This window comes from Erigeron canadensis, chromosome 8, assembly GCF_010389155.1.
Source record: "Erigeron canadensis isolate Cc75 chromosome 8, C_canadensis_v1, whole genome shotgun sequence".
NCBI lineage: Eukaryota > Viridiplantae > Streptophyta > Magnoliopsida > Asterales > Asteraceae > Erigeron > Erigeron canadensis.
In genome coordinates this window covers 39,460,654-39,477,508 of record NC_057768.1, presented here as the reverse complement: position 1 = coordinate 39,477,508, position 16,855 = coordinate 39,460,654, and the positions used below count along the sequence as shown (strand labels likewise).

Genomic DNA, 16,855 nt, shown 5'->3' with positions numbered 1-16,855 from the left:
ATCATTTAACCCTTAAAATAACTATATTACCTCTTTTAATATCAATTACTTTTACATTCACTACCATTCCCACCCCATCACCCGTCGTCGCCACCATCCATGACACCACCGCCACCATCGCCGCCGCATTGCGCAGTGTTATATATGAGCTTTATCAACTACTCCTGCAAAACAAAACAAATTAAGAAAAAATTATTAGGTGATTATAGAGGTATTTTCCGATGAAAGAAAGCATAGGCCGGTGACCAAACTATTGACACATATATTTAAATCACCAAGTTAAGAAGTTTCGAGTCTATATATATATATATATATATATGGAGATGAGAATCTAAGACTGTTAGGTACTTAAATTTAGGTGTGAAACACTCACATCTTGTTTTTTTGATCCATAAATATCATGGAGGCCAAACATTTAATCATTAAATAAAAAATATTAAAAAATTTGTATGGGAGGGGTGTAATGATCTTTGTTGATAAAAGTATATATATATATATATCTATATATGGGAATGGGAATATAAGGTTGTTAGGTGCTTAAGCTTAGGTGTAAAATACTCACATCATGTTTTTTTAATCTATAAATATCATGGAGGCGAAACATTTAATCATTAAACAAAAATATTTTAAAATTTGTATGGAGGGGTTCTACACCTAAACTTAGATGTCGGACAACCTTATATTCCCGTTTCCATATCCACATATATATATATATATATTATATATAACATCCCATTTAATTTAGTGTATTGATTTTAATTGAGCTGATATGGAGTTTACATGAGTATGGAAAAGCTATACATAAAAATACGAGTAGTTGCTATATATATATAGCCTCAGTTATCATTGGTCAAAACTAGGAATGTGCACGGTTTGGTCTAAACCGGCTAAACCGTTTAAACCGAAATAATTGGACGGATTGGTCGGTTTAAAATCAAAAACTTAAACCGTTGGTTTACCTTTTTAATAAACCGCTCTTATGGTTTGGTTCGTGGTTTTAGACTTTTATCAAACCGGTTTAACCAAACCGGACCATTTAATTATATCAATGGTATGTTTATTATTATCATTATTAGTATTATATATATATATATATACATGTGTATATTAATATTCAATATTATAAATTATAAATAACAAATTATTAGTTGGTATAAAGTTGAACATATTCAAATTCTAGATTTAAAATTTTTAAAGATACGATTCCTAAGTCACCAAGCTAATTAATATTATATGATTTATATTTTTTTAAAATACTTTGTGTTTCATTTTAAGTATAAGTGAAATTTTTGCAATTTAGTGTTACTAAAAGCTTTTATATATGAATGTCAAAAGTATGATAACCGTTCACCGGACCAAACCAAACCGGTTAATTGGTTTTCGTCGGTTTGGTTTGGCATAACAATTTGGACGGATTGGTTTGAAAAAATGTTAAACTGTTTACATTGGTTTGGTTGAAATTTTTAGCAAAAACTGACCAAACCGGACTACGCACATCCCTAGTCAAAATAGAGTGATTTAAAAGTCCATTTGATGAAAGCGCTATGTGGGAACATATGAGCCGAAGGTGCATCGTGTGGACACATTGTTTCGACTGAAATTAATATGAAAAACTTAATCTGGACTCGTTTGTAGGCTTGAGGTCTAATTACTTAATAAAAGTTGCGTCCGAGCTTGCACTCTAAGCTGGTTTATGTTTTTGTTTTACTTTTAAACAACTAATTTAATTTTTTTGACATAGCTCAAAGTTCCATAAAATCAACTTTATCTAAGCTCATTTGGCTATTTTGACTCGTTAAAGTCGATCGGCTCATTTGAGCATATGAATAATTAACTGAACGAGCCAGACCAAATTGAATGTTAATTTGTAAACTCGGATTGTGAAACTAATCAAGCATGAATTTTTCTCTCCAAGCTCGACACGAGCCTAGAAATCATTATGTTTGAACACTACCTAAATGAGCTCATTTGTTAATAATTACACCATTCCGAATGTAACCCTGAAACAACCAAATTAATTTGAAATGAGTCGTTGTTAATAACAAATAAATAAGTATCCAAATAGAATTACGGCACAATCCATATATGTCGAAGTAATTAAAAGTTTATACTTGCCATACTCAGAATTGTTGGATGAATATCGTATTCTTTAGCAAATACAAATGGTATGATCCCTCCTGATAGCGCAGCCTATCAATGAACATAAAGAAAAGCATAACATACCAACAAGGAATTAGTCTAGTGGTAAGACAAACACTTGATAACCTTAAGGTCTCAGGTTCGATCCCCGCTGGGCACAAAAGATAATTTCTTTAAGGTACCCGTTACCAGTGAAGCCTAGACCCATATGTGAAGTTTAAATACGCGGGTTCGATCATTCGGGGTGCCCAGATCATGCGGGGATTATGATGTAGGTATTTTGCCGACATCATATGGCTCATGCGGGGTGGGTCGATGGATATCCAATTGTGTTACCGGGGCTAGGATTCCCCCCATTACCCTTTAAAGAAAAGAATATTCCCGTGGTTGAGAACCCTTGCCTTTCTTACTAGATTTCCTGTTGATGGGGAAGGCTTGGCAAAGAAGCTTGTGTCAGAAGAGAAGTGGCCTTAAGAACGCTGGTTTTAAGAATGAGTGATTGCCCTTCTCCGACCCTTACTGCCCAACCTGAGAGTGGACAACTAATGCGTTCAATATCGTCTTTATCCTTTATATCAAGTTGAAGGTTTTTACTATTGTACAACGATTGTGCCTTTTCTATTATTCTTTGCATGCCTGGTACGTGTGGTTCCCATCTCGTGAGTAATGTCATCAAAATACATTTTTGAACTACACAAAACTAAATTTTTCTATTTAAACCCTTTTGAATACATATATCTAGTGTCAGAATGTCATACATTGATCATGCATATCATACATATAGAAGCATATATAAGGTCTAATAACTTTATAATATATTCATTAGATCATATATTTTTAGGCATGATAAAGTGTTAAGATTACCACTTGCAACTTAATTACAAGTCTAATATGTTACCTTGGATCTGTGGATCCGGACCCTGTAGATAGCTTTAAACCATGGCCCAGAAGACTATTTAGGGGCTTTTTGGTAAAAGAATTCATTTAGGGCCCATTTTTGTTCCAAAGAAAAGTTCTGCACCACTTTGGGCTACCATTGAACTAGTATGACCCATGAAATAGGGTTTGTGTTAGTTATGACTTATGACTTTACGATCTAGTGAAAGTGTTGTCTATGACATTTCTTCAATGGTTGTTTGACTAGAGTGAAAAAGAAAAGAAAACAAAAATGAACTTGTGTTGAAAAATTTATTAAAAGTGCGTTTATTTGAAAAGTTAATTCTAAATCGACATTATCCCTTTGTAGATTCGAATGTGAATACTTCTTTTCGTGCATTTAAAGTTGATCATGTATAACAAGGGTAATGTATAATTGTTAATTTATCAAATTTATTCTTGTTTTTAAATGTAATGAAATTTCTATGTTTATATGCATTTTTAACTGCGAACGTCTTGTGCACAAATGAAATTCTAGCATCTTTTAATAAAAGTTGGTAGGAAAATGCTCTGGGTTAGCCTAACGGGTAACAAGATCCACCGTCCAATATAACATTTTTGCAATTATGTGAAAGATGGGAACTAAAATCACCATCAAGAATATTGTATATTTTTTCGAATATTCAGTCAGTATGCGACATCAGAGAAACCTCATTGTATATTGGTGAAATCTTGCACGTACCCTAGACAACGAGATGTTGACCATAGGCCGTTACAAGTATTCAAAGAAAAAACCACAAGACTTGTCATCCTTAAGGATTGAACTCAAGACCTTGGGTAAAACCATGGATGTCTTTGACCGCATCATTGGCATGAAGAATATTGTATATAGATCATGTACAAGTGTAAAGATAGATTTCATAAATGCTGCTATTCATTGACAAGTACACAATCGTGAATAATGTGGCTTGGAGTTATGTGACATAAATTAGTTTGAAGTAAATCAAAACGTTTGGTACTTTTATAGTTTTATTTAAAACATTGTATGAAATCTTATCTTAAAACTTACTAAGACGGTTTGTCAATATAATATTAGAAAATGATAAATGGTTATATAAAAATGTCAACAGAAAACTTGAATCAATTCATTCACAAATTTACATTATGCTATTTTAAAGATTATTAAAAAATAATTTCTTCTACAAAATACAAATTTTTAATATTTCACATGTGAATTAATTGTAAAAACATGTAATTGAATATAAAAGTTAAGAATTCTTATAGTTTTTTATAAATAATAAAATTATATATATATAGCTTTATGTATTAAGTGAATGGTTTCTATATATATATATTTTTTCTAATTAACTGTTTATTTAAGATATAAAATAAATAACAATATAATAATGATATTGATATAGTATATATAATAAGGGGGAAGGAAATATAAAGCTGTTAGGCATCCAAGTTGGGTGAAAAACCCTTTACATACCTTTTTTTAAAAGGTAAAAATCATGGGGGGCCATGTATTTATTTAAAATATTAGTATGTGAGAGGTTTTTCACTCAAGTTGGGTGCATAACAGCCTCATACTCATTTTTTCCATATAATAATATAAACAATATGTATTATAACAGTCTATATATATATATATATATAAAGCCTTAGGTGTCAAGTTAGAAATGGGTGTAGCACTAGACTTTGGAAAGATTTTTGGATTGGGGAAACAATTTTGGCTAACAGGTATCAAAGACTTTTTGCACTTGAAAATCAGCCTAATTACTTTATTTCAAATCAGTATATTGACAATAAGAATAACAATGGGGTGGGTATCGCCGGAGACTCGATCTCCATCCCCATACCCGATTCTCACTTATAATTTCCACTCTCGTCCTTATCCCCGTCAGAGATTTAAGTTACATCCCTATACTCGTCCCCATCAGGAATCCCCGTTAGGTAATCGGGAGATATCTTTTTGGACTAAATATAAATTCATTAAAGTAGAAGATAGCTAAGAAAAAATGTATTGTTCAACCTTTTCTTTCTATATAGAAACTAATATTTATGTTAAGTAATTGATAAATAAAGTGTAAGACATAAAAAGTATTAAACAAAAAGCTATAAACTTAAAGTGTAATTAATGAACATATATAGTTTTTTTCTGGTTCGGGTATGGGAATCGGAGATGTATAGTTTCTGATTCCCGTCCCCATCTCCATCGGGGAATATAATTACATCCTTGTACCCGTCCCATCCCGATCAACTCCAAACCTTCTAGTCGATTTACAAAACAAAAGCTTTTTTAAGGTACCTATTTCGCAAACAGCAGAATTATTTATTAAAACTTAGCTTTCGACAAAATACCGAAAGCTAAGATTATAACAAGTAAGTTGGCTAATTTGCCAAAGTGGCCAAACTAATCTATCTTTTTTTTTCTATGACAATTGATCTAAAAAAAGGGAATAGAAACAATTGACTTGAAAAAATCTAAGCTTGAAGCAGATCTTCCGTTGAAGATGATGTCATTACGATATTTCCAAACTGACTACCACCAAGTTAGACAAATAGCTTCCAAAATAGCTTTATACGTTTTGCTTACCATTAGCTCATTGATCCGTTGTAGTACTTGTGAAGTAAGGTACCTATTTCGTGGCAATGGAAATGTAAAGGCAACATGTATTTCTCGGTTAAGGATATTAGAAAAGACTTAGATTTGGTAATATTTCTTGTTGAAGATCAACCGACATGCTAGAACTTTACGGTGCCTAAGAAAATCAATATTTTCACATGGAGGTTGTTGAAAGATCGTCTGCCCATGAGACTGAACCTTAGTACTAGAGGCATCGAGCTTAGTTCTATCAGTTGACCGATTTGTAATATGGGGAATGAAACATCGAATTACATTTTGAAGGATTATACTCAACCAATGGAGGTAGTATATGGAAATGAATTGAATGTAAACATAATTTTTTTAGGAATATGTTAAATGTGATGTTGTTAGAGCTTCACTTAATGTTCATAAAAATTTTTAATCTTTTTATATCAAAAGTTCACTCCGTAAAATTTATGGTAAGTAGTGCACAACTATTTAATGTACTTTAGTGAAAGTCCTTAGGACTTCGTTTAACAAAACTTAGTTGTTTGTTAAGTTCATATTATGCACATGTTTGGCAAGAGATTTTTATAAAATTTTGAAAACTTTAACTTTTAACTTTGAATAATAAGCTCCTATCATGTTAAACGTGGAGCTTGGAAACTTTTTCTAGTTATATATCTCGCAATATGTTAGTATTATTAAGTGGGACTTAATCACTTAATCACATAGAGCAATGAGTAGTTACAGTAGTATAATAATGATATATAACCCAGTTACGAATTTTTTTAGGCTTTAAACCGTGTAGGGCATCAAATTTGTTCGGCACATTATCTTCCTTTATAAAATTATAAAAAAATCCTCAAGTAAAAATCTGTTCATACGATACAATAGAATTTTGGATCAAAATGCATGGTTTATTGTCATTAGGCCCGTTAATTAAAATAGAACACACCTAGAAAGAGTAGAGTATGCATGTGGTAATCCACATGGTACCTAACATTAAAAATGTGAGAATCACATGGATCATTGGATGGATGGCCGCCAGACACGGGTCATACCGTCATACACATGACCTTCTTACCAACGGCTTTTTCATATATTTTCCAAATCGGTCGATACGTTCTTATGTAATTAAGCTTATATATTAAGGTTACTCGCTTTTTTGTGTGCTTAATCTTAATTAAGCTTATAATAATCACCAAAAAAATGTAACAATTTTCGTTGTAAGTTAATTTAAGCTTATATCTTGCCGTTAAAAAAAGAAAAGAAAAGTTATAAATTTAAGCCTACTATTCGGTTTGATTATTCCTGATGGTGACAAAACTCCGTGGAATTGAGTCTATCAAACTTAAGTAATCAGCTAGGGATTAATTAGTTGCGACGTTTCTTGAAGTTCGTTAGGTGATTTTGTCGTATAACGTAAACTAGAGCCGAAAGGGCTGCATTAATGCTATCCATGGATTTTGTTGAAGATGAAGTGAATATACAATATATATAGTCCCACAAGTGATGTGCCACTTTCACTAAACATCCCTCCATTCTCATTCCAGGTTTGATAAGGAGATATCTTGGAATGTAGCACATCATGTTTATTGTTTCCACATGGGTGTAGGGCATCAAACTTGTAAAAATTTTTATGCATTTCCATTTGGGGTTATACTAATGATTTTTTTCCCCCCGTTTTTCTCCAATACTATCTCTATATATCTACGTTTATATATTTAATTTAGTGAACAATTGTGCAAATGATGTCAAGAAAAGACAAGAATATTTGATTATGTTATATCTTTTTGAAGGTGTTTTTTTCCAAAAGATCGAGTGAGTGATTGATACCGAAACATTCAGATCTGGTAATTATTTCAAAATTAAAATTATATCTAACTGGATTTATAAAAACTGAGACTTTTTATAAAAAAAACTTACGATTATGTTAACCAGTAGATCGATCACTTCTAATTTTACCATTGTAACGTATGACACTACGACATATAACCGCTCTCTAGCAAAACCTATATAAGAGTTTTTATTCACCTACTTGGTTCCTTTAATTTCGTTTCTATTCAAGAGACAATCCACATGCTCTAGCTAAAGTCACGACCAGATTCTTTGACGTCAACGGTCAATTTTATCTTTCTAACACTTAATCTTTCTATTTTTATTTTTTAAATGATCGAGCACGGCGTTGTCTATTTTTCTTGTTTTGGTTGTGACTTCCTTTATTTTTACGTGGTTCGTTACTCATTTAAATTTGTTTAGCTAATCCAAATTCTTAACCTGACCAATTTTCGATCTTTTAGCTAATCCAAAAACATGGTTATATTTATCAAAACACACATAATAAGACACATTCTTTTCTACTAGATTGGTGTCAGTGTAATGTAACGACGGTAATGGCGGCGGTACGTGACATATCATGTTTCACTGCGTAAAAGTAAATTTCATTGCGGCTGAAAATGTGATTAATTTTTGCGCTGGGATGTGCAAGTGGGAAGGACTGAGGATGGGTACGAATTGTGAGTTAGGGTTATTGCTATGTGTTTCCGCGTGATAGAAAAATAGAGGCTGAATTTTATTTAAGGATATTTTAGTCAATATGAAAATAAGGATGTATTACGATGTAAGGTAAGTTAGACATATCATGTTCTTAAATTTAAATGATGAGTATTTAGTACTATCGTCTTTAATTTGTAAGGGAGTATAGATTTGTAGTAGGATTACGAACAAGCTAAACATTCAACAAATCTTTCATTAAACAAATGAACATATATAGAAAAATCCGTTCACCTAGTTAAATGATTAAACACAAACATAGCTCTCGTCCATTCAAGTCGTTTACGTTTGTAAACATTAGATAATTTGTTTGTGAATGTTCGACAGCTTGTTCGTAAGCTTATAGTTATTGGTTATTCATTTAGATCGTTTATTCGTTATTGCATGTAGCCTTTCCTTCTAATTAAGATTTATAATTATAAAGTCGTGATTGTACCGAGTACTCGAGTAGTTTCTTAGTTTCTTTCTTTTTAGGGATAGTATATAAATAAAGTAGATTTCTCGTTAGAGGAAATTTTCAATGGGTACGAAACGGATCATATTTGATATTTCCCCACAAGAATTAAAAAGAATAAATGGTTCTGTTTTCAAGATGACCCACAATGATAAAATATGATTATATATTTTTCACCACAGGCTTTGAACTAAGAACGTGATGATAAAAAGTTAGAAACTGGAATTCACATCCCCATTTAGAACATCATAACTAAGTTCTTTTTGTATACACCTTTTGGGATTCATATGATCCCGCAATCATCGTTGGCCCCAAAAAAAGATCAAAAGGAATGCATTTTTTATATTCATTTCCACGTCTTTCAAAATTGTAGAAAGCAAGATTTTCCTCATCATTGTCCTTTGTAGGTTTCAAAATTAACATATATTAATTTTGGCTTAGCCAAATCTTTATTTAAAAACTATGTTAGAAGTAATAGCAACCATTATTCAACAAAACAAGCCATTATCCAACAAAACATTTTTATCAAACATAAAACTAAAACTGTATGCGTTATATAGTTGTCAATATATTTATTTGATGTATATATTGTATGAAAAATATTTTATCTGAAATTCATCTTATTAAAAATAAAAATTAGCAAAAAATCTCAAATCTTGATCTAGTCTTGGTCCATATATCAAAAACCAATACCATTAGTACCGAAAATTCTGTGGTTTGTAGGATTTTTCTGATACTGTAATGATTTTATACCGATACAGGCTTATATGAGTCCATAACTGGTATTATGTTTTGATGATTTTTGAAACCGATACCATAATCGGTATTATACGACGACAGTGGCAGTGGCGGTTTGGTAGTAGCGGCTATTGATGGTGGTGACGGCCAAATAATGTGGATAATTGATGTAAAAATATTCGATATAAAGGAGACAGTATAAGCAAATAAGAGATAAAGATATATAGTGTAAATATGTATGAGGAGATGGTGGGCATTGTTGTAAGAAGATCCACCTGGATTCGAGTTTCACTTCTTACATTTATGGGTGAGTTAATGGGGAATTTTCAAGAATATTATGGGTTCAATCCAAACATTCGTAGTAGGAGTAGAATAATATGTTCAAAGTAAAATTACAACTATTGACCTTTTGTGAGGAAAATGACCGTCATTGCCACTAGAACATTTGTGATTTTTTTTTAAAGGTAGCAACGGATAAATGGCTAACATGCTTACGCGGATGCGTCCACGCCGGTTTGATTCATGGCAATGCCTTAAAAGGTTTACTCCCCATGTATTAGATAAGTATAACATTGCTAAGACGTACTCACCACATTTGCATGTGACAGGATTCAAACCTGATTACTCAGAAAGCCCTTGACCACTGGACTAACACTCCAATGGCATTGACACATTGTGATGATTTACCTATATTTCACTATAGAAACTTTGCGTTTATGAAGTTAATTAGTCTTAAATTAAATTTTTAGAACAAAATTTGTCAATGTAATTATAGTAGTATTAATGAAATCTATAGATAACCCCAAAAAGGAAGTAATAATTGTGTCATAATAATAAAAGTAACAAGATGAAAAGGTGGACTGATTGAAGATAGAGAGAGGGGCCACATTCTTAACATTTGACCCAAAAACGTCAACAAAAATTAAACATTTGATTTAACATCTTCGTTTATTTATGATAATTAATCACACACAAAACACACACAAAGACACGCATATGATATAGATGCAGTTTTCCCGTACTCCACAAATCAAACTCCGTTTTTCACTCTCTCTCTCTCTCTCTCATAGACAGACAGTGACCGATACTTGCCGTGAAATCCATCATTTCTTCTTTCTTATTCTTAGCTTAACTTGTTATTATTAACTTTCATTGATCCATTCATGGTTAGTAATATGATTTGCTATATCTATATCTATACATACATTAATTATAAAAGTTTCTGTTTTTATCATCCAATTATTTCCTTTTATATCGCCACTTTACACCCTCTCACACAGGAGCACGATATATGTGTGATTTACTATAACTTGTTAAATGGAATGATGACATTTTTTTTGTTTGTTTGTTAGGGAATTTGTTGAATTTTTACTAGTGGCCATTTGTATTATTAAATGGCAGGCGAAATCCAAGAACCGTTACGGTTAAATTTTCAGGTTTTTATTTTCTTTATTCATGTAATTATTGTAACTAGATCTGATTAATTTTTGAGTTATTGTATTTATTAGATTTGATTTAGAATATTAGTTACTGCTGTAAATGCTCATTATTATTTATTACAGTTTGTTATTTAACTTATGTTAGTAATAATCGGTCACTGTTAAAAATGACGAGTGATCCACTGTGTATATCAGTATATATATATATATATATATATTTACACAGTGTATGTATATAAAATAGTAGAAGGCCGAGATCAGATTTAGAGATGATCTAATGGATGACATACACATACCCTCCCGTTAATATCGAGACTATTCTGTGACAGTGTAGCACTATAGATTAACAAAGGTAGGAACTTGTTGTAATCGATGTTGGTAATTGTAGCAACAATGGCTTTTAAGAAACTGCAATGCAGATTTGGACTTATCAACAATTTACGAAACACGAATTTATGATTAGTTATGCAATCGGTATTTTTTTAGCTTAATGATGTGGTCTTAATGTGATCTATTACTTTTCTTCGTTATTACATGTCTGAAGATATTGATATATGTTTCCTTTGATTGGACAGGCTGATCTCTTGCACTCTGGTTCGATCTCATTTGGAAAATTTGAATCTGAATCTTTATCATGGGAAAGGAGATCAATCTTTTCACACAATAGATATCTTGAAGAAGTGGAGAAATACTCAAAACCGGGTTCGGTTACGCAAAAGAAGGCGTATTTTGAGGCAGAGTTCAAAAGGAAGGCCCTTTTAAGGCAACAATCTGCCGAAGGTCAAGATGGTGGAGAGGTATCCACAAGTAGCAATAATGATGGGCATGATTTCGATGTATCTGGTAATGAAAGTCCTTGCAGTTCTGGTCCTTCTGTATGCAATAGAGAAACCGAAATCCAGCAGCATGAAAAAAGAGATGTTGAAGGTTTATATGCTGAGTGTGGCAATGCTACCAGGCATCCTGCATGGTTTGAAGAGAGCCCTCATAGTTTAGGATATGATGAAGATGCTATAAAGCAGGAATTTGATAGTGTAAATTATGAGTTTCTTCTTGCTACAAGCCAAGATGAACCTGTAATTGATATGATTAATTGTCCGGTTAGTGTACCTGAGCATGTCAAGCTTGATGAAACACATGAAAGTGAAACTGAGAATTTAGTGGTAAATACCGAACAAGGTAGCAGGGTTACCCTTATTGATGAGGAAATACATACGGATGTCACATCAGAAGCCAATGATTCATCCATTACTTGTCAATCACTTGAGATGGGCCATGATGGTACTAGTTCCAAAGATCGGACAATACCCAATGATTCATCCATTACTTGTCTAACACCTAAGAAAGACCATGATAGTACAGGGTCCGACCCTCAGACCGTTTTTTCTCTCAAGGTAATACTTCTGACATTATTTACTTGTTTCTACGACTCTTCAATCTTCATGCAGTTGCTTCTTATAAGTAGAAATAGCGCCGCAAGTTGCAATTTTGACTGATTTTTTTGTGAAGCGGTCGATTAAGTTTTTGTTTTATATTAGTCGAACCCGTAATAGATCTAGTTCTTCAGAATATGGGTCTAAAGTTGCTCAGAGTGTATTATTAAATGGATAAAACCTTCTTAAACAATTCATTCAAGAAATTCAAATTATCAGTGAACTACTATGTTTTAATCACTTGACAAACTAATTATTATGAAAATTTTGGATTAAAAGTGTTAGGGTCAACCGTGCCTTACCCATTTCACCATATCAAAATTGGGCATTGTGACCTGTAACAAATTTAATCTCTACCCAAACCGCCCGACCCACCCATGTTGTCATCTCTACATGAGATCACCTGTATTGGATGCAACTCATGCAACCTCTGTATTGAGTGGAAATGCATTTCTAAATTCAGTTGAAACTTTTAATCAGTAAGGGATGATAATGTATGTTCTTTATATCTTTGTGCTTAAAATGATCGGGTTCTACTGGTTTAAGGTACAGCCTGCATCAAAAAATAAAGTTACTAGGCCAACTATGAAGACTCGTGCCATTGGGGATCGGTTCCAGAAACATGTTTCCAATGAAGTATCGAACGGCTCAATGAAGCCCAAAACAAGTGACAATAAAGGTTTACCTGTAAAGAAAACAGAAAAGAAGTCACCCCGACCTGCTAGTCCCTTCACTGGTTCAGGTTTAAAAACTTCAAAAGCAGAGGTGAATATCAACTGTCTCAAAATTATCTTACTACTGTATAATATATTGACTGTTTAAATGTTTTACAAATTTCTACACCTAGTCACCTATACAAATGTTGGTGTTTATCTGTAATTAATATGATACTGCCATCCTTTATCTCTGGTGGTATCATTATTGTGCTACTATTCTCATCAAGATAATGAACCATTTTCTTAATTAGGATACGACAAGTTCAAAGGAAAAAGAGCACCGACTGAAAAAAAGGTACTTATTTGCTGCTTCCATACTGTGGGCATTCTATATGCTTCAAGACTTCTCCTTACAAATGATTTCTTTTATGCAGCATTATGAAGGATTTAAGATCCGAAAAACCAGTCAAAGCTCAGATTCCGTTGTCACAGAAGTCTGTTCCCGGAGCACATATGACTGCTAACAGGTTGGTAACAATATACATGCTTACCAAATTACAAGTTTCTTATTATTAATTATTTAACTTCAGTAAGCTTCTCAACTTTCTTTTCTCATCTATCTTTTTTTAACACTTCCTCCTTTCAGGCCAAAACCTACTATTAGTTCAAGCAAGTTGCAGTCCATTCAGGGTGCTGCTGGTTTCAGTTTTAAGACTGATCAACGGGCAGAAAATAGGAAAGAGGCAAGAATAGTGTATTCTTGATAGCTGATCTGTGATATATATGTACCTTTTTTTACTTGAAAACACAAACGGTGCACCTTTTTTTGAGGTTGATATTTGCCAAATCTGAACTGTTGCTCACATGTATAACAGTTTTACATGAAAATCGCGGAGAAAATGCATGCTAAAGAGGCTGAGATGAACCAAGTTGAAGCAAAAACAAGGGTATGAACCAACGCAAGTGTCAAAAGTATTTCATTCCCATAAACTTGTCAACAATGATGTGTAGTCATGCGCTAAGATTTGTAATTTCAGGAAAAACAAGCAGCCGAGATGAAGCAACTCCGAAGAAGTCTCAACTTTAAAGCAAAACCAATGCCTTCTTTTTACAGTGAATCTACTCGTGGTTCTGATCAACACAAGGTACTTCAGTAACATCTTTGAAGCTAGTTTTTATGACATGTATGTGTTAGGACGCAAAATTCTATTTACACTAGTTTGTCATGTTTTGTGTCTATGCATGTCATTTTTGTTTTTCTTATCCTTTTTATTTTTACATCATATTGGTATTAGTAAGAAAAAGTAGTGTGACACTTATACAATGCAAAAATTGCAGGTTATACTAATCAACAGGACAACAACTCAACCACGGCCTAGTTTCCAATCAACACCCACCCGTGCCAAGAGTGCATCAAAGTCTTCTGTTGCATCAAGCATCAGACCAAGCTCTGCAACTTCATCAACCAACAGGATCCGTCTTTCAGGAAGTGTTGGGAGAAATGATATGTCTGTAAAGAAAGAGCAAGATATACGAATTCAACCACGGCCTAGTTCACAATCAATGGCTACTCGTGACAAAAATACTAAGTCTTCAGTACCATCAAACATCAGACCGAGCTCTGCAACATCATCAATCAACAGGATTCGTCTTTCAGACTGGAGAAATCATGTACCTGTAAAGAAAGACCAACATACACCAAATCAACCACGACCCAGTTCACCATCAATGGCTAGTCGCCGTGACGAGAATGCATTAAAGTCGTCTGCTCCATCAAACATGATCAGACCGAGTTCTGCAACTTCGTCAACCAACAGGATCCGTCTTTTAGAAAGTGTGGGGAGAAATCATATACCGGCAAACAAAAACGAACAGATATCATATCAACCACGTCCCAGTTCACCATCGATGGCTAGTCGCCGTGACGAGAATGCATTCAAGTCGTCTGCTCCATCATACATGATCAGACCGAGTTCTGCAACTTCATCAACCAACAGGATCCGTCTTTCAGAAAGTGTGGGGAGAAATAATATGTCTGCAAACAAAAACGAACAGACACCAAATCAACCACGACCCAGTTCACCATCAATGGCTAGTCGCCGTGACAAGCATGTGTTCAAGTCTTTTGTTCCATCAAACATGATCAGACCGGGCTCTGCAACTTCATCAACCAATAGGATCCGGTTTTCAGAAAGTGTTGGGAGAAATCATATACCTGTAGAGCAAGGGAAGATTAAGGACGCCAGTTACAAGAAACAAAAAGAACCAGAATTAAGAGCTATAGACATGGTGAAAAGACATACGAAAGGCATTTACATCGGCAAATCCGGAAATTTAACAGTCTGCTGAATGTTGGTATTTTCTTCTTTATAGATATGTTGTAGTAATGTAGAGAATAAAGATGTGAATCTTGTAACAAGTTGTGACCTCCAAGTCTCTGTTGATAGTTAATTGTCTTAGTAGTTGTTCTTTGGAATGGAGCTAAGAGTGGTCAACTTCAGAGCAATTATGCTGCAATGACTTGTACGGTAAAGTTTGTAACGTGTTAGATTGCTTTGGAGTTGCCCCTCCCTAGCTTTAGGAGAAGGCCTGATCATTGGAAAGATGCGTATCTGCATAGTTTCAGGATTCACCTTCTTAGTTACCTTGATCAGTAGTAATATATCTGGGAGGCATTTGTACCATGTTTGCTTCAAACAATTGTGTTCTCTTTCACACTCATACGTGTGTCCAAAGTATTCAAGAATATTTCTGTATATGTTGGCCTTCGGGACTGTATTGGTAGGATCTGTTGTATTACATCCATTACAATAATTCTACTAGTCGTATATGCTCACTAAAAATTTGAGAATTCTATATAACCAAAGAAGATAGGTTATCATTGTTACAAGGCTGAACATGGATTATGAGAGTTCAAGTATATGATCACAGAAATGTCATTTTGTTGGATTGTCTTTTATGTGCATCTTGTGTAGTTTAGACACAAATGCAGAGTTTTAGGGTGAATGAAACTAACATAAGCGCTTGCAAATATTACATTGATCTATCCAGTTCGTTAGAACAGTTTCGAGTAAACATCTATGTCCTTGCCTGATTAAAACATATCCTTACTGGAGTTTAATCAACAACCCCAAATAAGCATATATAGCTAAATAAACTTGACCCTAGTCATGATGAAAAATCAAACTCAAAAGAAGGAACATATCTCTCATAAAGGCCTTAATATAAATTAGACAGCTAGTCCCCAAGTGTAAATAGCTTAATTGTCAAACTAAGTCGCTATTTTACTATCATGTCGTTCAAAAAAAAAAAAACCCTGATTACGCATGCCTAAACCAAGGAATGAACTTCTTGCTGCTGATTATCATTAATATGTATTTTTGAACGCTTAATTTGGTTTAGCGACATTGTCCCTTCAAATAATCGGCTCTAATTCCAGGGAAACCCATTTTGGGAAAACTGCCTTTAATCCTGGTAATATTTGCTCATACAAGGATTTAAACCAAAATCTTAAGTTTCACGTTCTCCAATTACTAATCCATCTTTGATGTTTATCAAGCTTAACTTTATATGACAGCAACTTATCATTATGGTACGGCCTTACAAAAGACGTTTGATGTACTCACTTGATATTGCACACTTGGAAAAACCAAATACAACGCATACGAGAATTGACATTTGACAATAATTTGCGACCAAAAAAAAAAGTAGTATCAATCATTATAGAAATGAAAAAGTCTAACTAAATGTATGAAGAAAATTGATTAATTAAATTTAAAGTGTGATGTATATATGAGTCATTAAAAATTAATGCGTTTTATTGGTTATAAATTTTGAAAGGGTTTTGTTAAACGAAACCCTATGTTCTAATAAGGGCATCCAAGTGAATGACATCGAATCTGATTTCAAAGTTATGGCCTTTGGTTAAAGTGCATTAATTAGTTGTACATTATCATAAAATTCAGGGGTAGGTT

The 16,855-nt window shown here is 33.4% G+C and overlaps 1 protein-coding gene across 2 annotated transcripts; it reads left to right on the top strand.

Moving 5' to 3' along the window:
- Positions 1-10,339: 10,339 nt before the first annotated feature.
- LOC122610042 (protein WVD2-like 7) lies at positions 10,340-15,637 on the top strand. 2 transcript variants are annotated; one of them, XM_043783021.1, is made up of 10 exons: positions 10,340-10,519; positions 10,706-10,789; positions 11,368-12,186; positions 12,778-12,990; positions 13,193-13,236; positions 13,316-13,408; positions 13,528-13,624; positions 13,757-13,828; positions 13,919-14,026; positions 14,220-15,637. In XM_043783021.1, exons 2-10 carry the CDS (start codon positions 10,748-10,750, stop codon positions 15,228-15,230), a joined length of 2,499 nt encoding a protein of 832 aa, XP_043638956.1. In that variant the 5' UTR covers positions 10,340-10,519; positions 10,706-10,747; the 3' UTR covers positions 15,231-15,637. The 2 variants fall into 2 exon arrangements, with proteins under 2 accessions (XP_043638956.1, XP_043638955.1); XM_043783020.1 differs by having other exon boundaries at positions 12,772-12,990.
- The last annotated feature ends 1,218 nt before the right edge of the window (positions 15,638-16,855 follow it).

Coding starts and splice junctions, on each gene's coding strand:
- LOC122610042 (XM_043783020.1), top strand. CDS start 10,748: ATGGCAGGCGAAATCCAAGAACCGTTACGGTTAAATTTTCAG. Junction 13,237..13,315: donor GAGCACCGACTGAAAAAAAG/GTACTTATTTGC, acceptor TCTTTTATGCAG/CATTATGAAGGATTTAAGAT. Junction 13,625..13,756: donor GGGCAGAAAATAGGAAAGAG/GCAAGAATAGTG, acceptor CATGTATAACAG/TTTTACATGAAAATCGCGGA.